The 23,188-nt window shown below is 43.8% G+C and overlaps 1 protein-coding gene across 1 annotated transcript in view; it reads right to left on the reverse strand.

The window, feature by feature from the left end:
* The window catches only part of FSTL5 (follistatin like 5), a 683,196-nt gene that overhangs the window by 627,243 nt on the left and 32,765 nt on the right, over positions 1–23,188 (reverse strand). Inside the window, exon 2 of the mRNA XM_084856378.1 lies at positions 6,362–6,502. Coding sequence (XP_084712504.1) covers positions 6,362–6,484 — 123 coding nt within the window. The 5' untranslated portion in view covers positions 6,485–6,502. The remainder of the gene's footprint in view (positions 1–6,361; positions 6,503–23,188) is intronic.

Here is a 23,188-nt window from a genome sequence, read left to right on the forward strand (position 1 = left end):
ACCCTTCCTCCTTTCCCCTACATGAATTTCCCCCCTCCCTTTTCAGTATTAACTTCACTTAGTATTATGTCTACACCAAGGTCAATCCTAATCACATCTAGCTTTAATCAGTGTATGTAAATCAGCTTTCAAAAACCTTGTTTAAAAGTTAGTTATGATTACCATTAACCCCTATACAGATATAATGCTACACCATCATTAATGCTGAGAACGAAAGGGAGGCAAGAATGCACACAGAAAGGGAGGGATAAAACCCACTGAGCACTCCATATTTCTTAGCCTAGGTTAAGAAATGAAGACGTGTGAATCTGCACTGAGACTTAGTGTTTCACTTAAATCTACATCCTATTGAAAAAGAAGTAAACAGGGCCTGAAGCTAAAGTATGAAGTAATTCATTCCCTTTCAAAGAAATCTGAAGTTATCTTTTCCTAATTTCCCTATGATTGTTGAGTTTGTGCAGCTATTAAAACACTGGCATGAGAGATCCTCATGAGGATCATTTTTTGTCTCTGAAGCACTTATCTACAAATGAAAATAAACTTTTACAAACAATCTGGTTTCTTCCCTCCTGGTGGGAATAGAGGCAAAATTGTCTAGCTTGAAAATGGGAGTTGTGTCTCCCGGGACTTTTATTCTGATGTTAAAAGGAAAGCAGTCTTTCTGTAGAAAGCTGTTTGTTTCTCTAGCACAGAGGGGAAAATTTTTCAAAAGGTATTTAAAAGAAATGCACATTCTTTAAGGTCGAGTCAAACCTAAAGTACTTTGCAAAGAGAGCAGCATCACTCACATGTCCTAATGAATATTGTTCAATATTGGCATTTTATTTTGCCTCTGGCCAATTGCATAGAGTATGCTATTGTGTCAGATTCTAGTACAATACAAATTCTTCTTCACCTAGAGGATTGCATTTCGCTAATTGGAATAAAAGGATAATTTTACACAATTAAAGGTATACTGGACAGACCATCTTTAATTTATTTATATAGAAATCCAGCAGGAGGCATGCCAGTGTGTCAATATGCCTCCATCTACAACCTAGAACTGCTGCAGTTGCGTGCTGAGGCTGGCTATATGTGTTGTTCTATACTTTGTATTGATTTTTTTTAATTGTTATTATAGGAATCTTACATTGTACGATGTTGCAGCCAGATCCTAAGTATGTTTATCCACTTTTTTCAAAGGGACTTACTAACAACTACTTCTTCATGGGATTACAATTTTAGAGCACAATCCTATTCATATTTACACTGAAGTAAGTCCCATTGAGTTTAGTGGGACTTGTACCCTGGTAAGCATGGATAGGATTTCTTCATTAGATAGTTAACCTCCTGCTGTGGGGCAGACCATCATTCTGAACCAAAGTGGTAATTTAAATTGTTCTCTGTGGCAATCTCAAATCCTTCTTTCTTAGACCAACCACATAGCACAGCTGCATGAAAGAACTTAGCATGACTTTCCCTTGAGTCATCCAAACATGCATTCTACATACAGTAGATCAAGGATGGCGAACCTCTGGTCTGTAGGACAAATGTGGCCCACCAGGCTGGCTCATCTGGCCCATAGAGTGAGGTGGCACCCCTTCCCCCAAACCCCACCTCCTGAAGGCTAGCAGGGAGGGGAATCTGAGAAGTGATCTCCGATCACTGATTGGAGATACCAGCAGCAATTCCCCTGCACACCACTTCTCCTCCCAATTGAGAAGACACCCTAACGGGGCAGGTGCAGGGCAGGTAAAGTCACCATGGTAAGGTGCCAGCTGGGGGAACACTCCTTCCGCTGGCACCTTCGTCAGGGACCTGTCTTTGCTCCAGGCAGTGCTCTGCTCCAGCCAGCCCCACCCCCTGGTGTCATTCAGTCCACAGAGGGCGTGTTGGAGAATCATCCAACCCACAAACAGTTCCCCATACCTGCAGTAAATGATGAAATCACAGAAACAAGACAGTCAAAATATGTGTTACAATGATTCACTGTAACTTATCAGAATACTGAGTAATAAGATTCGGTTTCTTACCATTGTTTGCAAAATGTATTTCGATGGGCAGGCATCTATAGAAGGAGGGTCTCTAAGGCAGCAATCACAGTACTGCACCTTTGGTGGGACATTTCCTGCTCCTCCCTCAGGTTTTCTGCCATTCCTGCTTCCCCCTCAGTTTTTTTGTGACAAGCGACAGCCTAACCACAGAGGCACTGCCTTGAAAGAATTTGCACAATTCTGTTTTTGTTTTTTTTATGAATCTTTCTCCAAATAATGATGACTTCTTGTTGTTGTTGTTATTATTATTATTAAACTTCTCTCTGCATAAAACACATTTACTAGTAATCCTAATATGCATATACCACCACATCAAGGTACATTCTGTATCTGTTGGTTTGTATCAAGAAATCATGGTGGCTGCTCAATATTCTGTTCAGATGCAATTCTTTAAGTTTAACCTCAAATTCCCTCAAATCTGAAAATTTCACGGCATATGCCTGTTTCTTTGAAGTAATTCTTACATAGTATACACAAGATGTAAATGGCATCAACAGAAATTTCAGAAGGATGCCAAAAGTACTTTCTACCTATTTCAGGAGGGAGAAATAGTATTAATAAATGATCTGCAACAAGTCATTAGCAATTCAAAATAACTCCCAAGTGGAAATGCCCTTACAAATGCTTTCCATGTTTCAGTTCCTAAGGAATCAAGAGTAACTTGCAAAATCTAAGGGTATCTGATCATAGCTTCATGTCCATCCTTGCATTCACAAATTTCCTCAACTGGTGTTTGAACTAAGATAACATTGTATGAATTCTCACTAGCCAAATGTATTTTTTTCTACTACTTTATCAATAAATGTATGCCCTAAATGGTACTCATTTTAACATTTCAAAAATGAAACTTGGGTTCTGCATTATGAATTGCAACTTGAATGAATGAATAATTGCAGCTTAAAACTCAAAGCATTATGTTGTGTTATTTATCCATCTATTTCTATATGAATCGTTTTTCTGCGCAGAAGGGCCCACAAGGTGATATACAACTTTAAAAACATGACATATCAAAGCAACTAAATTAAAATATCAAAACCACCTTTAAAACAAACCAAACAGCAGAGTTTAAAACCCATAAAAGCCATGTGGAACAGAGCAGTTTTACAGCCCACATAAAACTAGGCAAAGATGGAGCTAATCTGACCTCCTTAGGGAGGAAGTTCCACAATTAGGTGTTGTGTTGCTACAGAGTAGGCCCTGTCCCACATACCTCTCAAACTGCTATTTCCTGGTGGTGGGATATACAACAAAGCCTCTGAAGAAGACCATGATTTGCAGGCAGGCTCATATGAGAAGAGACGGTCTTTCAGATTTCCTGGGCCAAAACCATTTAGGGCTTTATAGGTAAAAAACAGCACCTTGAATTGAGCATGAAAACAAACTGGAGCAAAGGAAGCTGCCTTATACCAAGTCAGACCATTGGTCAGTCTAGCCCATTAATCGCAGTACTGATGGGCACTGGATCTCCAGGGTGTCAGCCCATGTAGGAATTGATTTTAAAAAAAAAATCCACATGTTTCAGTGCTATTCCTGTATCTTTACTTCTCGGATGTTATATGGGTTTGTCAAGATACATCTTTCAGACATAACAAACATCCTGTTCTGTTGGCTAATGGTGAAGATGCATTCTCCTCTCAATCTTTTCTTTCCTAGTATTTCCACTCTTTAGAAATGGGGTTAAATAAGAGATTTTATTTAACTACAAGCTTTTGTAGCTTCTTGTTTTTTAAAAGATGCTACATTTTTGTCCTTTTAAAAAGGAAATAAAAAATATGAAATATACCGTCAGACTATGGTATTACAGTCAGGGCCAGAAATATTGGAACAAGGATAACTCTTTTGGCAGTTGGCCTCTGTACACCACCACACTGAAGTTGTGGTGTGTTGAAAGGAAGTTTCAGTTTCAACTGAAGTTGAAAGGAAGCACCCCCAGATGGGAACGAAGTCAGGACATGATATGGTGGTCACCCAAGAGTCACTTAGTAACCAAACTCACCTTTTCTACATGGTGTGTGAAGAAGTCCTCACTGCAACCACACAGACATGGAGCTTTATGTGGAATGAAGCAGGGCCACAGCTAATTACCTGCAACAGGATTTTACCAGCACTATCCCAATCTCCTTCACACTGCAGGTGTTTCTTTGTAAGATGGGGGTCAGGAGGGCGATATCCTGTTCTCGTTCATATTGGGTGATCTCACCCTGCCTCCATTCGCACCAGCCACAATCTGATCCTTGCTCCTTACGATTCCAATGCTTTCAAGGAGTTGAGAGACCTCCAGATATCATCATTCATCTCAAGCCATTGAGGCTTTGAGTTCAATGAAGCTATCTGTGCCCTAGGAGAACCCCCATCTAAGATCCTTCATGCCACTCAACCTTGACGACTGATCTGAGTACGGTGGTCCCCAGTGGTGGCCAATACAATGGTCACCATTCTCTTGCTATGTTCTTTCTTCCCACAGTATACCTGCTAGTGAGTGGCCAACTACCAGAGCCAAACATCTAGCTCAGCTTCACCCATGACCAACAGCATGAAATAGGTGGGGAACAAAATTTCCCTACCAAAGCAAATCAGGTCAGGAGCAAAAAAAATCCCGTTTGGCCTCTAATGGACTGCCAATCCCAGACTGCCAATCCAAGAGTGGGCAAACAGGTGCTTTGCTTTGCACTGAGGCTTATGGAGAGAGGAACAACTCTTCACTCTTCCCACCTGACAGCCAGCCACCCAGCATATGGTATTTTGATGATGACGATATCATCCTGCCTTTTTTTACTCTTGCAAAGAACCCAAGGTATACCCTCCTCTTCTCCATTTTTATCCTTACAACAACCCTGTGAGTAGGTTAGGCTGAGAGTCAGCAACGGTGACTCCCAAAGTTCTGAATCTCCCGAGCCCCGGTTCAACACTGTAACCACTACTTCACTTGGCTTCTCCCACACCCCAATCTCATGCCTTTATCACTATTTTCAGTGTCTTCCATTATACGCATTTTTATTTCTTCCATTCTATCTGCTCCAGCATGACCACAAAAACCAGAAAGATAGAGAATTGGGGCTTAGTCCATAACAAGTAACTAACACACTTTCCTTCTCAGCTGAGAACTCTGCATTGCTGCTCATGAAGCTTGTCAGTCATTCTTTCTCTCAGTCATATTGCATGTTGCACTGGATTGTGGCTAATCTAAAATTTATTTACCATAATAAGGCAAGACAAGGTAAGGCAAACCAAGTTTGGGACCAGCCCTTCATATGACGGCTTTCCCCTAAAAATGTCTGTAACATGTAGTGTGGATGATAATTTGGCTCTCTTGTCTGACAGATTCTAAACCAGTGTCACTTAATGCCAGGAACAGGCCTGAATATCTGTTCTAGAGCTGAGCTGAAATTTCTCAGATCAGGAAACATTTTTTCTGAGAACCTTTCTGATACTTTTTCTTTTTCTCAACTCCTTCCTCCAATTTCCCTGAACATTCTCCAGCAATATTAGTTATTTATTTTGAGTGTCAGCTGCCATTCCATCACCACCACCACCCACACACACCTAATGCCCCAGAACAACACTAAGTCTGGTGCTTTGTGGAGGATACAAAATGGTAGCCAAGCTGCCCATGGCACTGGCAAACAAACAAACACACCTTAGGAAAAAAGAAAGAAGCTGTGTTGTTGCCACTGCTAATGGTGAGCCCCACCAGCAAGAAACTGCTGGAGAATTCTCCTCCTGTTGGAGAAATTCAGTAAAATCCCACCACCACCACCACCATTTCTCTTCCCACTGCATTCTTTTTGAAGTGATGCACATCTCTTATCTGGTCACCTTCAGATTCCTCTGTGTGATTAAAGTAATCTGCAGACTACACTAAAAGAACCACAGTCCTGCATTAAAACGTGTGCCAACAAGAAGCATGAATGTGGCCCATCCACAGAGTCTTCAGCCAAAAATGTAGTATGTCCTTACATCAACACCTGGGCAATTTACACCTATTTAAAGAAAAGCCTTTTCCACCCCAATCCTTGTTTTCCTAATTTTTGCTTTATTGCTGTTTTATGATCCCACCTTCAATATAGACATGATTTAGGCTGTATATGCATCTATGTGACATGAGGCACAACTCCCTCCAGTCTTGCATTCTAAAAAGAAATCCTCAGTATTTGTAATTACTAAAGTCCCCACTTTGTAAGCCACATCACCAAGCAATCAGATCAGTGTTATAAATATATAACCAAGAAGTTATGGTTCCAAATAATACCTCAATAAAATACTCTTTGCCATTCCTGGGAACAAAATTTAGAACAGAAAAGCAAATAGTGCTGACAGATCCACGATACCTTGTGGCGTAATCGTACGAGAGGCTGGTAGGGTCTGAAGTCATATCCTTCTTTTGCTGGCCATCCTTCTGCATCCAATACAGTGCATCCAAGGAAAGAAACAAGCATCCACCACAGAAACATCTTTTGAAGGCCTTCTCCCTAAGCAACAAGAAAGGAAAATGTTACTGCCAGAATTACAGATACCATAGATTTGTGAAAGTTCCTTATAAATAGGAACAATGTTTGAACTGAATATGTAGAGTTGAACAAGTGGTAGAAAAGCAACAGCTCAATGCAGCCACAAATAAATAAATAAACACGCGCACGCACACGAAATTGTGATTAACAAACAGAAATTTCAGTGGAACTAATAAAACATTTCGGCTTTCACCTTCATCAGCTGTTAAGATACAAATGCTATTTCCAAGGTTGCAGTTATAGAGCTGTGAGGATGGAACGTTCAGATCAATTGCAGATTTAAGCAATGTGTGTACTGTTTGTATAAAATATCTATATCTAAAATCATGCAATTAAGAAGGGGATTGCACTGCAGAAGAAGACTCTTAAAAATACTTGAAGGGCAAAGAAGGTAGGTAAGACCATGTAACCTTTTTTTGTTTTGTTTATGAACACATTCCTTTCCGATAATCTGATTACATTATTATTAATACAGGAAATCAATCAAAAACTGAGTATATTAACTGTATGCTCAGTGAAGAACAGGAGATATGGCACTCTTCCAAGCAAGTTGCTGCTATAAGGCTATGACAGGGAGCTCATTTATGCAGCACAACAAGTTGCCAATACAAGTCTTGGCAGAGACATGTTCTTCTTACGGATGTACGAAACCCCTACCTTCCACAGGGGTCCACACAGGGGGAGGCAATCCTTTCCTCCCCTCCGGAATCCTCCGGAGCAGCTCTGCATCCAGAGGATTTCGCGGAGCTGCACTCCGGCTCTGCAGTGCTGGCAATACGGCAATGGCAGCCACCATTACCATATTCCTTGGAGAAATACAGCCACAAATGGCATATTGGACACCACTTGTGGCCATAAAGCACTGAGTTTAACCTAAATGCAGCTGTTTACAGCTCTATTTAGGGTTTTTTTTTAAAGCGCTTTCCAGCCGCAAGTGGTGTCCAATATGCCATTTGTGTCTGTTTCTCCAAGGAATACAGTAATGGCAGCCGCCATTACCATATCACAAAGGAATCGGAGGAGCCGGAGTGCTGGTCTGTGGGGAATCCTCAGGAGGTGGACGTGAGTGGTGCCATTCTGCTACAGATTCCGGAGGCCGGATTCCAAAGAATCTGGCCTCATTTGAGTCCATGGCAGAATTCTCCGCCATCCCTAGTTCTTCTTAACAGGTAGCAGTAATGGGTGCTGAGACAAAATATGATGCATCCCCCCATCCCGAACATTCATAAAGCGATGACATAACCAGACTTTCCAATGTTTGGGGCGGGGGGTTTGCACCACTTTGTAAACTGGATTGGGATGAAATTTTTTACTTCTCTGTGGTGGCAGGCAATGAAACTGCCACACAGTGTGGCAAGACAGGAAACCTCGAACAACCGGGATGTGTTTGCTTCTCTCCCCATTTGAAGGGAGGGTTTCATTTGGCAATTCTTGTCATTTTGGATCTTCCACAATGTCCCATGCCTAGTATTCTTCTGAGGTATTGTGGGGGAGTGGGGAAAAGAATCACAGCTGCAACAATAAATGGAGAATATTCAGAGAAAATTCTGTAAACTGGCCTTTTTCTAGTGGGGTTAGAAAAAAGAAAAATCTCAGAAAGTTTCTCAGAAAACTATCTTCTGAAAAATTCAGCTCAAGTCTAGTTTTTACATGGTTTGCAAAGCCCCCAGGGTGCCAATTTTCAAGAATACTCTGTTGCAGCAGTTATAGCACAGTGGAGAAACAATAATACCATATTCTGATACTGTAACATCATATTGAGTTGTTTAATATGCTTATAGTTTTTATTTAAAATTATTTTAGACTGCCTTTTAAGGTGGAATCTTCCCAAGGCACTGTATAAAAGAAACAATACAAAACAATAACATTCAATAAAAACAGTGATTCCAAATAAAACCATCAGCCCAAAATTTAAGAAAGGGCCAGCAAAAACTGGTGGTTCTTCAGTTTGCCTGAAAAGCTGAAAAGAAGGGCCTGATGAACCCCCAATGAAACTACATTTCAGAGTTAAAGAGCCACTATTTCATTATTTTAATTTAAAAATATTTCTATACTACCTGTCATGTAAAACAAATCCAGGTGCTATACAGCAATAAACCATAATATAAATATGCACAAATAAATATGCAATATAACTAAAACATATAAAGTATAACCAATGGCCATTTCAAACAAAAACAAAAAGAAAAAATCAAACTGACAGTCATGACAAATCATGAAATGCCAAGGCAAATAAAAAAGTCTTCAGCATGTGCCCAAACTGCCTCAGAGTTGGGTTGGGACTTGTTTTATTTCTTGGGGGAGGTTATGAGGAAAACAACTCCCTCATCCCACTTCTTTTAAAGAACATGTTTGATTTTTTACTTCATTTTTAACTATGTTTATATTTCAGGGTAGGGGTGGACGAAAGTCACTTACCTTTCGTCGAAGCTTGTTCGCGGTGGGGGGGGAGGCGCTTCGCTGCTCCCCCCGCGAAGTTCAGGCCGGGGGGGAGGCTTCCCGCCTCGCCCCGGCCAAAATTCAGGCCAGGGAGGAGGCTTCCCGCCTCGCCCGGCCGCGAACTCGAAAGTTTATTTTTTAAAAAAAAAATACCCCCGTGATAGGCTACATGACGATTAATGTAGCCTATCACAGCTAGATCTGCAAAGTCAGCCATGATAGGCTACGTTAATCATCACGTAGCCTATCACGGGTGACTTTAAAAAAAAAAAGCGCGTACGCTAATGGCGGCCCCCATAGGGAGCCACCATTCGCGTTCCTTATTTGGTCACTGTAGTCTATGTAAATCTTTACGTAGACTACAGTGACCAAATAAGGAACGGGAATGGCGGCTCCCTATGGGGGCCGCCATTATCCATACGCGCTTTTTTTTTTTTTTTAAAGTCACCCGTGATAGGCTACGTGACGATTTACGTAGCCTATCATGGCTGACTTTGCAAATCTAGCCGTGATAGGCTACGTTAATCGTCATGTAGCCTATCACAGGGGCGTTTTTTTTTTTCTTTGATTGGAATGGCAGCAGCGGCAGCCGGTCGAAAGACCGGCTGCCACTCCCGCCCCGCACGAACACCTGCCGAACCGCCAGCCGGACCCGCCGCCGTGAAGGACATTCGGCGAAGGTAAGTCCCATCCCAGGGGGGCGGGGGGTGGAGGATTTCTCCCCGAAACTTGTTCGGGGGGCCGAACACGTTGGCGCTCGCCCCCCCGAAGTTTCGGGGAGAAATTCTCCGCCATCCCTATTTCAGGGCCTAACTGACCTTTTTCCACTTCTACCAAATCTCTTGGAATACTTTAAACAACCTAATAGCTTGGTATAAGAGGCTTAAATATGAGATGGGCACCAACATCAGAGACAGTATGAGCTATTAAACCAGTTGTTTATTGAAGGGATATTTTGATATTCAGACATCAGCTATCCACCTTCTCCTTAGCATTTTCCTGGTTCTCCTCTCACACCACACCAAGAGACTCTGAAAAGGTTGTCTCCCTTGTACTCACCGACTTAACTGCTCTTGCTGGCAGGCAAGTGAGAAGGGCCTGCCAGCAAGTGAAGGTGGTCAGGGTGAAGGCGGTCCTTCATGCAACTTCATGCAAAACCATTTAAGCTTTTAAAGGTTAAAATCAGCACTTGAAATTGGGCTCAGAAACACACTAGCAACCAATGCAGCTGGCGTAGTATCCGTGTCACATGAGCTTTTCTTACTTCATTCTGATAAACTGAGCTTGAATCCTGGCAAGATGGAAGCACTGTAGGTAGGGATGGCGGAGAATATCTCCACGAATCTCTGGGAGGCCGCATGCCAACGCATTCGGCCCCCCAAAATTGGTGAGGAAATTCTCCGCCGGCCCCCCATCCCCCCCGGGATGGGACTTACCTCCTTCGAATGTCCCTCTCGGCGGTGGGTCCCGGTGGCGGTTCAGCGGCGCTTCGGCGGGGGCGGCGGCCGGTCTTCTGACTGGCTGCTGCCGCCGCCATTGCGAAATAAAAAAGTAAAGTAAAAAAACAACAACACACACCCGTGATAGGTTCCGTAACGATTTATGTAGCCTATCACGGCTAGATTTCCAAAGTCAGCCGTGATAGGCTACGTAAATAGTCACGTAGCCTATCACGGTTGACTTTGAAGAAAAAAAAAAGCACGTACACAAATGGCGGTGCCCATGGGGAGATTCCAGGGAACCTCTGCCTCCTGCTGGACCATCGCGGAGCTGAATCCTCCTCGCTGGTGGCTCTGTTCCGCAAGAGATACAGCTGCCGTTGCTGTCTGTATCGCTGCTATGCAGAAACAGGAAGTGACCCGGAAGCAAATGGCGTCCGCTACGCCGTTTGCATCCCTGTTTTGTCACGTGATAGGCTTCATAAATATCTATGTAAATACAGACACGTAGCCTATCGTGGGGAAAAACAGGGATGCAAACGGCATAGCGGATGCCATTTGTGTCCAGATCACTTTCTGTTTCTTCTCAGCAGCGATACAGACAGCAACGGCAGCTGTATCGCTTGCGGAACAGAGCCACCAGTGAGGAGGATTCGGCTCCGCGATGGTCCAGCAGGATGCAGAGGTTCCCTGGAATCTGGCCTCATTGGAGTCCGTGGAGGAATTCTCGGACATCCCTAGGCTCAGGTGGCTTCAGTGGCTAGGAATGGCTATGAGCTTTTTACCAGCTTCGTTTGGTACATCTGTTCCTGGACTGTATAGTTTACAGGGGTGTACGAAATACTCACCCCATTCCGTTTTGTGGTTTCCACTGTGGGGGAGGCAATCCACCCCTCCCCCCTGGAATCCTGGCTGGCTGGGTCCACTCTGCGGCGATTCTGCGGAGCCGCTGGCCGGCTCTGAAGCCCCAGCGATACAGCCACCATTGCCGTATTGCTGGCTGGACTGACGTACTGTGGATGCAATCAACTGGTGTCGGCGTAGCGGACGCCATTTGCGTCCCTGCTCTTTGATGTGATAGGCTACGTAAATCTTTATGTAGCCTATCGCGTGAAGGAACAGGGATGCAAATACGCCATTTGCGTACCTGTTTTTTCACACAATAGGCTACGTAAATTTTTACGTAGCCTATCACGTCAAAGAACAGGGACACAAATGGTGTAGCAGACGCCATTTGCGTCTGCAGTCCATCAGTCCAGCCAGTGATATGGCAATGGTGGCCGTATCGCTGCAGCTTCAGAGCTGGCGGCAGGCAGGATCCGGCCACTGAGGACCACACGGGGAGGTGGAAGTAGGAGATCTGATCCTCCACAGACTTGTATTGAATCTGGCCTCATTTTGGTCCATGGAGGATTTCTCCGACATCCCTACTAGTTTAGCCACAGTGGTACAGGCATGGTACAGGTACAAGGCTGGATTATGGTAATGCACTCTTATGTGTGGCTCCCTTTGGGCTTGATCTGGAAGCTGTGGCTGGTGCAGCTGTAGGTTGCTAACTGTGGCCTCCTTGTAATGCCAAGCTAAAAGATGCCCTTGCTTAAAGAACTGCATTTGCTGGCAATAACCTACTGGGCCAAGTTCAAGGTGTTGTTGTTAACATATAAAGCCCTAAATAACTTGGGACCAGGTTGCCTTAGGTACCGCCTCACCCCTTATATCCCTGCCCAATCTCTGTGATCATCAGAGGGAGAACCTGTTGCAGCACCCACCCTCTGGAACACTACCAATTCACATTAGACAGGTTTCCACAGTTCTGATGTCCAGATGTCTTCTTACAACTCATCTCTTTACAAAGGCTTTCCCTGAAGTGTGACCCAGCCAGCTATGATTTGTAGCACACTGTAGAGTGTGCCGTTTTATTGCTGATTAATTTGTATGGTGTTGTTTTTGTTGTTATATTTATTGTTGTTTTTATGCCATTGTTTTTTCATCTTCTTGATACCTGTGTGGAAAGCTGTATATAAATCTGAAGGAGGAGGAGGAGGAAATCATTAAGCGTGTTACCATAAGTGACATAAACATGTTACTTCCCTCTTGTGTATGCCTCTTTGTGTGAGGCACTATATAAATGTGGAACTTTTCATGGTATGTATACATGCAAGTCAACAGATTTAGACTTAGAGGAATGTAAGCTCAAATGCCTATTCAAACACCAATTTTCTGGGTAGCCATAGGGAAGTCACCCTCTTCAGCCCCAATTCTCCATCAGTAAAATTGGAATATTAATGACTTGCCTTACTAAGTTATTCTGAAGACAGATAAGATCATTATTGTGTGATGGTTTTGCATATACAGAAATTTAACAGAAATGAACAGGAAAACCTAGCAAAACAGTTTTGCCTAGCATACAGGATGCTAATGTAGCTCTATCATGCAAGCCACTCTATGCATAACTTTAGTCTCAAGGTGTAAAATGGATTTTACAGGCCACTAGATAGCTTGCTTTCTTGTGTGGCATAAATAACATTTCATTTCAGCTAATGATATTTCACTGGCATGCTTCATCTTGAGGAATAATTGGAAAAAAGCAAGGCAGGCTGGTGTGGTTAGAGTGTTGGACTGGGAATGGGGAGATCCGGGTTTTAGTCCCCATACAGCTGTGAAGCTCACTGAGTTAGGCTAGGCTAACCTACCTCACAGGGTTGTTGTAAGGATAAAATGGAGAAGAAGAGAACCTTGTAAGCTACCCTGGGTTCCTTGCAAGAGGGAAAAAGCAGAATATTAATGTAATAACAATAAAAATAAATAAAAAGGAAGGTTTTATTTTTAAAAAAATCTGAAGTTCGCTTACAGCCATTTCTTTTTTGCGAAGGAATTTTATTTTATTTTTAAATAAAGTTAAAATGACAGGCAAGAAAAAAGAACAAACTATTTCTTTCTACAATTTTTTTTTAACTCCTAGTATAACAAACAAGCAGATATGTGAGAATAATTTCTCTGACAAAAGTTGTCTGGTAGCTTCTTAATGAGCTTTTACATCTCTGTATATAGACAACTGTTTGCATAAATAATGGCAGCTTGTTAACAACACAACACTGGCAAACATGCAAGACAGAGAAAACCCATTGACCAGAGAGCATTTCCACCAGTGTACTGAGATGTCATTGGTACAGTTTAGATTATAATTAATTCTCTCTCTCTCTCTCTCTCTCAACTGTAATTATGTGTTGCTCTTAGTTCATACAGAGATCATAGTATCCCCTCTCCCTTCTGATGCAGAGCAATTATTATGGCTATTACATTTTCCTAATTTGAGTGGGTTGGCTAAAATGGTTTGCACCCTGCTTAATTGTTTTCAGGCTTCATATAACCTTACAGCAGTGTGTAAGATGCAGGCTTTTTTTCCCAGGCTGTTTGATTATTAGATGGGGAAAAAATAACAGGACCAAATGTACTAATGGGGCCAAGACTCAGTTTGGGGAGGCAAAATGCTTTTCCTCATTCCAAGTGGAGAGTTGAGATGGATGACAACTAGAAGGGATCAGTTTAACTAACTACAAGAAGCACCAAATAATCTTTGGTCTGCATAGCTGATCAGACTGGCATAGCTGGTGGAAATGAGTTTGCATTAGTTTGTAACTCTTGTATTTTAAAACATTAATATGTGTGGAGAAACTGGTTGGGTCTTTACTTTAAGTGTTTGGTCCAGGTATCTCCCTTCCTGGATGCTAAAAAACATGGGGAAAACATGGAATCTCATAGATGTACAGAGACTCCAGTTGAAAGGAAGGTGATGATTATAGGAAGAGAAACCAGAGGTGGAAAATTATTAAGGTATGTTCTTAAGGTGGGTACAGGGAGATCCATCCTGGTACTTTATCCCATCAGTGGAGGTCAGGATCAGTCCAGCTCAATGAGCAGAATGAGTGACTCCCTGGAGCAACAGAATTCCAGTAGCCCCAGTACCTTCAAGGGGGGACACAACTTTTAATGATTTCCCTTTTCTGCAGTTCCTTTTCCCTTCTCCAATCTCCATGCAAGTGAATGGAGATATGCTACACTCATTTGTATGGAGCAGGAGAAATAGTCTGCTAGTGGAAGGACCTTTAATGAGTTAGACTGCAATTGGGCCTATGGCTCGATTGGAGTCCACCAGGAGAAAAGCCTTCCATGTGGTGGCCTCCTTCCTATGGAATTCCCTGCCTTTGGAGGTCAGGCAGGTGCCAACATTGCGTTGCTTCTGGCACCTCCTGAAAACACTGTTTACACAAAGCCTTCCAACCAGCCACAGTTTATATCAGAACTCAAGTTTATCAGAACTCTGTTTCTTGTTTAAAATAGTAATTATTTTAACATGGTTTTTATTCTATCTGCTGTTCACTGCTCCAAAATGTTTGGATATGGAGCAGTATACAAATATTGTAAATAAATAAAAAATAAATTGGGGAAACCTTCAAAGACAAAATAGTCTTCCTCTCCTTCTTCTCCTTCAAGGAGAAGACAAAGTTGTTCTCTCCATACGACGAGGTGCAAGTGGCAGTGGGGGAGGGGGGGAAGAGTGTGTGTGTGTGTGTGTGTGTGTTGCATTAAGCAGAATAATAGCATGAGTTTGCCCTGATGGAGTAGGAGTACAAATATGTCTCCTGCACTCCTGACTTCCAGGCCAATAGCTAGGAAGGGGTAAAAGAAAGACAGCCTCAAAAGCAAACCCTGCCATCAACTCCCATCTCAGCTTTTGACCGTTTATGGAATTAGATGACTTGAACAAGAGCTGGCTGATGAGAGATCTCCTTGGAATATGAAACAAGGATTTCTTCATTCTCTCTCATTCATCTACATTTTTTCCTGCCCACATGTGGCTCTGTTTGCTTGAGGAACAGTCTTGCTTTGCTCTGAAAATTATCAGAAACCATGCAGAGAATAGGCATCCACAAATGCCCCCATGAGTTTCATGTTGTACTTTGCTTTCCCATTTTTTTTATGTACACAGCTCATACACATGAAATATGGACTTCATCAGATTAATGAAGCGTTCTAAGAAACACAAAATAATTTATTCAATGTCAAGATGTAGTGCTGAATTACTTAGTACTCCTAGGAACCTAACATTGGATCACATCACAAAAAGGAAGATTCCTAACTTCATACTGAGACAGTCAGGAGGACTTCCTTCTGGCTCTTTTATTTTCTCAGATGTGAAATTTTGGCATTTAAAAATCCAGACCAAACTGAGATATAGGTTGTCCAGAGTTCTGAGGAACCTTGTGACATAGTGATGTCTTAAGAAAGATGAACATTTCTGTTCAAGTAAAATTTTCATAGCCTCTTCTAGTTTTGATTTACTGATTATTGTAAGCGCGGATATCGCCATGTTTGGCAGAATGCCATCTTTTGTGTATTTGGCCTGTTTCTAAATCATATTTGACATATTGCACAATTAAGGCAGATGCCATGAAAAGTGGATTCAGACAGTCTGAGCTACAATAATCAATAACTGCCTTGTTTCTTGCTACTTAAGGATGACATAGAAATAGATATACAGCCAAGAAAGCAATTTGCATACCTTTTCTAGAAAATTCTATTTAGGTTCAGCTCATTCTCCTATCTGTTCATTTTAGATAATTTCTCTTTGCCACAGTCCTACAAGAAAGGAAAGCATTATCAAATGCATTCAACAGGAAAAAGTAGTAAAAAATAGCATCTTTCAGTAATGCTCAAAGGACTCCAGAGATCTGAGAAAGTACTGGGAATCAAATTAAAATATCCTGTGTCCCACAGGGAGGACACAAACTCTTGTATTTTAAGAAGAAATGCCTTTATCTTAGCTACAAACCCTTCTGTATTTCAAAATATGTTTACTGTGGAATATACCCTGGAAGAACCAACAACAAACAACATCCCATTTAAATCCCTACTTCCTCAGAGCCACCTTGAGAGCTATTTAGTAGAAGTATAAATTTTCTAAAATAAATAAATGGCATATCAGCTTTGATTGTTTTTAAATAGGAAAGTAGGGGTGTCAATATGAAGAAATTAAAATTAATGAAGAAATATAATGGCCCATCCCATGTTATCCTCATCAACTACGTAACAGCATAGACTGAGTGTCGGGTGAGGCACCCCATCCTTTGGGATGGGAACAGCAACCCCCTTTCCTCCATCCAGGACAAATGCTCAGATCAGATTTACTAGTGATTTATTGGACCCTTGTTACCTTGTTACCTGACCTGCAAACTTTGACTCCATGAAGTAAGTATAAAGACTTTCGGTTCTGAATATTGTCACCCTAAGTTGGATACTGGTTCCCAGGTATGTATTTTCTTCCAGCAATGACATAGGCCTTGGCAGAAATAGTAAGCCTCTCCTCCGCCCATGGAAAAGACCTGGGAAAGGGATTCCCACATGCTTTCCTGAGTAATAAATGTTGGAGCCTGCCTCACAGAGCCTCCCTGTGGACCATTCCTTTCCCAGAATTTGCTTAAGGGTTAACAGGGACAGACAACTCTGTCAGTTACTCTTTCCCCCCATTCACATTTTTTAAAAAAAAATCTCAAGTTCTTTCCCCCCTGGATAGGAAGAAATTTGCAACTTTTTGGTAAATGTTTTTATTAAAACTGAAATGAAACAAAATACCCATCTGTACTGGCCAAATTCGATAGATACAACGATTCCCAGCATGGAAAGAACCATGTGCTGCCTGCCTAACATGCAGCTGTGAAAGAAGAGGAACCTGTCAGAAAAAGGAGTTGGCTGGCAGCCCTAATTCAGCACCACAAACATGGATGAATACACACAGAGACAAAACCAGCCTTTTAAGAGCCAAGTACTCAAAGCCCTGGGCCTGGATGGACCAATCAGTCATTCAGTTTGGTTTCTCCCACATTAGTTTTTGGTAGTTGTTTTATCTCACATTCTTTCTGTCCTGAATATGAAGAAATTTGCAAATGTTGGTAAATTCTTATCAAAAACAAACTTAAATGAAATTCTTATCCATCCCTGGGGTGGTTTGGCACTATATAGGGGTGTACAGCACTGTTAGTGGGTATCAGCCACAGTTGGCAATGGGACCCCCTCTGAGCTAGGGATGGCGGAGAATTCCGCCACGGACACCAGTGAGGCCAGATTCTTTAGAATCTGGCCCCTTGGAGTCCATGGCGGAACAGAGCAATCCCCCCTGCCACCCCATGAAGTCCCCGCAGACCGGATCCTACCTGCCTCCAGCGGTCCGGATCTGGCCACTGTTGGCCGCTGCTCCGATGTGCGGCCGCAAATGGCATGCTGCATAGGGGATGCCATTTGCATTCACGCTTTAGCCATGATAGGCTACGTAAATATTTATGTAGCCTATCACGGCTACAGCAGCGACGCAAATGGCGTCCCCTATGCCATTTGTGTCCCCACTTTAGCTGTGATAGGCTACGTAAATATTTACGTAGCCTATCATGGCTACAGCAGCAATGCAAATGGCATCCCCTACGCAGGACGCCATTTGTGTCTGCAGCAGCCCGGCTGCAGATTGGCCTGGCCGGCGGCTCTGCAGACACGCCGCGGAGCGGAGCCGGCCAGGGAGGATTCCAGGGGGGAGGACCAGATCACCTCCCCCCTGTCAAGGATTCCAGGGGGAGGACCAAATTGCCTCCCCCCCCCCCCACGGACCCCAGCAGAGCAAGGTAAGTGGGGTTTCGTACATCCCTACTCTGAGCTGCAGGAGCTCCTGCACTACTTCCCCAGTGCAAGCCTTCTCCTGCCTTCCTCAGATGACTCTCTTTCCCTTAAACTTGATGGCCTTAGGGTATTGATCTTCCATTTCTATCCATATCTGGATCCATATTGGGGTCCAGGCCAGGTTTTGGCACGGAAACAGCCTTGGTTGTCCTGTATGATGACCTATGTCAGGAGAAAGACAGGGGGAGTGTGACCCTGTTGATTCTCCTTGATCTCTCAGTGGTTTTCTACACCATCAACCCAGAAGGATACTGACCACGGTATCCTTCTAGGAGGGCTCTCTGAGTTGGGAGTTGGAGGCACTGCATTGCAGTGGTTTTGCTCCTACTTGGAGGGTCAGCTACAGAAAGTGATGCTTGAGGAATATTAATCAGTCCTGTGGATTCTCCAGTATTGTGTTCCACAGGGGTCAGTCTTGTTCCCCATGCTGCTGTTCAACATTGACATGAAACCGTTGAGTGCGGTCATCCGGAGTTTTGGAGTGCGCTGTCATCAGTATGTTGATGACATGCAGCTTTATTTCCCCTTTTCATCTTCTTCAGGTGAGGCTGTGGATCCTAGCTGCAACAATAGACTGGATGAGGGCTAATAAGCTGAATCCAGACAAGACTGAGATGCTATTGGTAGGTGGGTCTACTGACTGGATGGAGGGATGCAGCTGCACTCTCCCTGAAGGACCAGGCCAACAGCTTGGGGGCCCTCCTGGAACCATCTTTGTTACTTGGGGCTCAGGTGGCCTCAGTGGCATGGACTGCCTTCTACCAACTTCAGTTGGTGGCCCAGCTATGCCCTTATCTGGACAGGGATAACCTGGCTTCAGTTGTCTATGCTCTGGTAATCTCCAAGTTAGATTACTGCAGTGTGCTCTATGTGGGGCTACCTTTGAAGACTGTTCAGAAGCTGCAGCTTGTGTAAAATGCAGCAGCCAGATTGACAACTGGGACTAGAAGGTCCGCACATATAAGATTGTCTCTGGCCCACTTGCACTGGCTGCCTATATGCTTCCAAGCTCAATTCAAGGTGCTGGTTTTAACCTATACAGCCCTACAAGGCTTGGGATTGCAATACCTGATGGCACGCCTCTCCTGAAATGAGCATATCCATACTCTATGTGCAGCATTTAAAGCCCTCCTCTGGGTGCCTCCTCCGAGGGAAGCTTGGAAGCCAGCAATGAGAGGGAGGGCCTTCTCAATGGTGGCTCCTCATCTGTGGAATGAGCTCCCCAATGAGGTCCACCTGGCACCAACATTGTTATCTTTTCGGCACCAGGTTAAGATCTGTCTCTTTTCCCAGACATTTGGCAGCACATGATGACTTTTACTCAGTCCTAGATTACATTCCTGGCTACATTCCTAGTAAATACACTATGATTCATCCACTGAACCACACCTGGGTTTTTCAATCACGTGTATCATGCCAAAATTCTGTGGACAGGAAAGAGGAGACGATCAGCAGACCAGACTTCAATACCAGCTAGTATAAAGCAGCAGCAGCCAAGAAACATACCTGCTTTTTTTCACAGAAAATTGAACCTGCAGACAGAGGAAGAACTAGACCAGGAAAAGTGAAGCACGTTTGCATGCTTGCAACCTTGATTTTTGGCACATGGAAGCTGAACAGACCCTAATTAGACAGCACGCATCTAGTATGTTATAAATTTGTCCTGAAAATAGCACATAATCAACTTTTTTTCATTTTCAAGGGCCAGAAACTCAAGGCTTCTGAGCCCCTCTTCCAATAGCAATATTTGGCATTGGTCTACAAGCAAATTCCCAAAGCTGTCAGGAGCTTTGGGAGAAACTAGTATGCAGCTCAAGGAACTGCAAATGGGAAGTGGTGAACCCTGAGTAGAAGCACTTTTTAAGAGATGCTTTAAATCTTGGCCTCAGAGGTTAGGAGTTACACAAAGCCAACTGCGCACTAACCAAAGTGTTACTTTCATATGCATTGGAGAAATGTCTCAGATATACTGAAAATAAGAGCCGGAGGATAGTAGCTTTACATAATAGAGCCAGGATAGTCACAGGGCATCTCTACCCCAGGCTAAAATCCCGCATTTAAAATGGGGCTTTCTGCTTCCGTTTTAATTGTAGAATTACAATGGACTCCCTTTTATATGTGCTTCTTCCCCCCCCTTTCCCCCTCCTTCTCCCCCTTATCTGCATCTTCCATATGTTTCATTGGTCTAGCTCCTCTGCTGCGGGTTTTCCTTTTTCACGGAGGGAACTCAACTGGAACACAAGCGGGGTCATTTGATACCTCATTATCTCCGATCTATTTAAAAATGAAATAAACATCATTTAATGCAGAAGATTCCCTGGAGGAGGTTAATGACATCATCGAAAGGGCCTGCAAACTTGTGAATGAGCAATCTCAGTAGCAGGATAAAAGCTCCATATGTAGAAGCCCACAGTCTTCCACTATTTTCTGAATTGCATATATTTTAGTCTCGTGTGAAAGTAGAAATCCATTAGCATGTTTTTAAATTATCTGACCTTGAAGGGTTTTCTCCTCTATATTGGTCCAAAAGAAAGGGAAATTATTACTCATTCACTCTTCTGACTTCATAGCCTGTTACCTTGATGAGCATTTAAAATGTAAATTAAAGAACATTCCTGTTAGGACCAAGTCTGCTTAAAATCCCAGAGGTATGGTTTCTGCCGCTCCTATTTGTTGCTCTAGGAAAAATTATTTCATATTTTGTCAAAGTCATACAAAATGTTCCTTAAATTTATTGCATAATTCAATTGCCAAGGTGATTATTTCTTCCTTTAAAAGCCATTGGAAGGGAGTTCAGCTCTTCCTAAAACAATATCTGACTTTTATTACAGCTTTATTGTGTATAACATGGCTGGCATATTAATGCTACCTCTCCTTAAGGACCATGTTTCTAAATAAGAGAGTCAAACTGATTAGATTAGTTACAGTGGGTTTCTAAAATAACTTCATCTAAAATTCAATTTGTGTGATTTCCAATGTGTCCTTGAAAGTACTACACAGGATCATAATCTGGAACTAGATGCAGCACCAGAAGTTTACCTCAGCTCTGAGCTGACAATGCACAGCAACAAAACTGAGAGAAATGCATTCTGAGAAACAGAACAAAGTTAAGGGGAGTAAGGTACACTAAACAGCAAATACACTGGAAAATGCCCTAATTGTTGTCCACTGTCAGGGGGCACAGCCTACTTGACCAACATGACTTATTTCTTTTTCTGGCATGATGGTTACAGCTGTTATACCTGCTTACAGAAAAATTATGACATGGGCCTCACCCACAATTCAGTAGGGATGGCGAAGAATTTCTCCACGAACCTTGGGGAGGCCAAATGCCAACACATTCAGCCCCCTGAAATTGGTGGTGAAATTCTCCGCCACCCTCCCCACCACCACCCCCGGGATGGGACTTACCTCATGCGAATGTCCCTCTCGGTGGCGGGTCCCGGCGGTGGTTCGGTGGGGGCGGGGGCAGCGGCCGGCCTCCCGACCGGCTGCCGCTGCCGCCATTACAAAGTAAATGTAAAAACACACACACACGTGATAGGCTACGTAACGATTTACATAGCCTATCAAGGCTAGATTTCCAAAGTCAGCCGTGACAGGCTACGTAAATCGTTACATAGCCTATCACGGGTGACTTTGGAAAAAAAAAAAAAGTGCGTACGCAAATGGCGGCGCCCATGGGCGCCGCCATTTGCATTCCTTATTTGGACTAGGGATGGCGGAGAATTTCTCCCCGAAACTTCGGGGGGCCGAGCGCCAACGTGTTCGGCCCCCCGAACAAGTTTCGGGGAGAAATCCTCCGCACCCCCCCCCCTGCACCCTGCACCCCCCCCCGGGACGGGACTTACCTTCCCTGAATGTCCCTCCCGGCGGCGGGTCCGGCTGGCGGTTCGTCCGGTGTTCGAGCGGGGCGGGAGCGGCAGCCGGTCTTTCGACCAGCTGCCGCCCCCGCCATTGCAATGAAAGAAAAAAAAAAAACACGTCCCCTGATAGGCTACGTGACGATTCACGTAGCCTATCACGGCAAGATTTGCAAAGTCAGCCGTGATAGGCTACGTGAATCGTCACGTAGCCTATCTCGGGTGACTTTAAAAAAAAAAAAGCGCGTACGCGAATGGCGGCCCCCATAGGGAGCCGCCATTCCCCTTCCTTATTTGGTCGCTGTAGTCTACGTCAATGTTTACGTAGACTACGGTGAAAATAAGGGCAACGCAAATAGCGTTGCCCTTATTTTCGCCGTAGTCTACGTAAAGATTTACGTAGACTACAGCAACTAAATAAGGAACGCGAATGGCGGCTCCCTATGGGGGCCGCCATTCACGTACACGCCTTTTTTTTTTTTTTTTAAAGTCACCCGTGATAGGCTACGTGACGATTCACGTAGCCTATCACGGCTGACTTTCCAGATCTAGCCGTGATAGGCTACATGAATCGTCACGTAGCCTATCAGGGGACTTTTTTTTTTTTTACTTTCGTGTTCGTGGCCGGGCGAGGCGGGAAGCCTCCTCCCCGGCCTGAATTTCGGCCGGGCGAGGCGGGAAGCCTCCCCCCCTGGCCTGAATTTCGGCCGGGCGAGGCGGGAAGCCTCCCCCCCCTGGCCTGAACTTCTCGGGGGGAGCAGCGAAGCGCTCCCCCCCACCGCGAACAAGCTGCGAGAAAAGGTAAGTGACTTTCGTCCACCCCTAATTTGGACCCGGGTAGTCTACGTAAAGATTTATGTAGACTACAGCGAAAATAAGGGCAACACAAATAGCATTGCCCTTATTTTCACCGTAGTCTACGTAAATCTTTACGTAGACTACCCGGGCCCAAATAAGGAACACAAATGGCGGCGCCCATGGGCGCCGCCATTTGCTTACGCGCTTTTTTTTTTTCCCAAAGTCACCCATGATATCTATGTTACGTAACGATTTATGTAAATCGTTACATAGCCTATCACGTGTGTGTGTTGTTGTTGTTTTTTTACATTTACTTTTTTATTTCACGGCCAGGGAGACGGGGCGCTCCTTCCCGGCCTGAATTTTGGCCAGGAGGGGTGGGG

Source organism: Heloderma suspectum, chromosome 5 (assembly GCF_057233095.1).
Source record: "Heloderma suspectum isolate Gila_16-S chromosome 5, 16-S_ref, whole genome shotgun sequence".
Classification (NCBI taxonomy): domain Eukaryota; kingdom Metazoa; phylum Chordata; class Lepidosauria; order Squamata; family Helodermatidae; genus Heloderma; species Heloderma suspectum.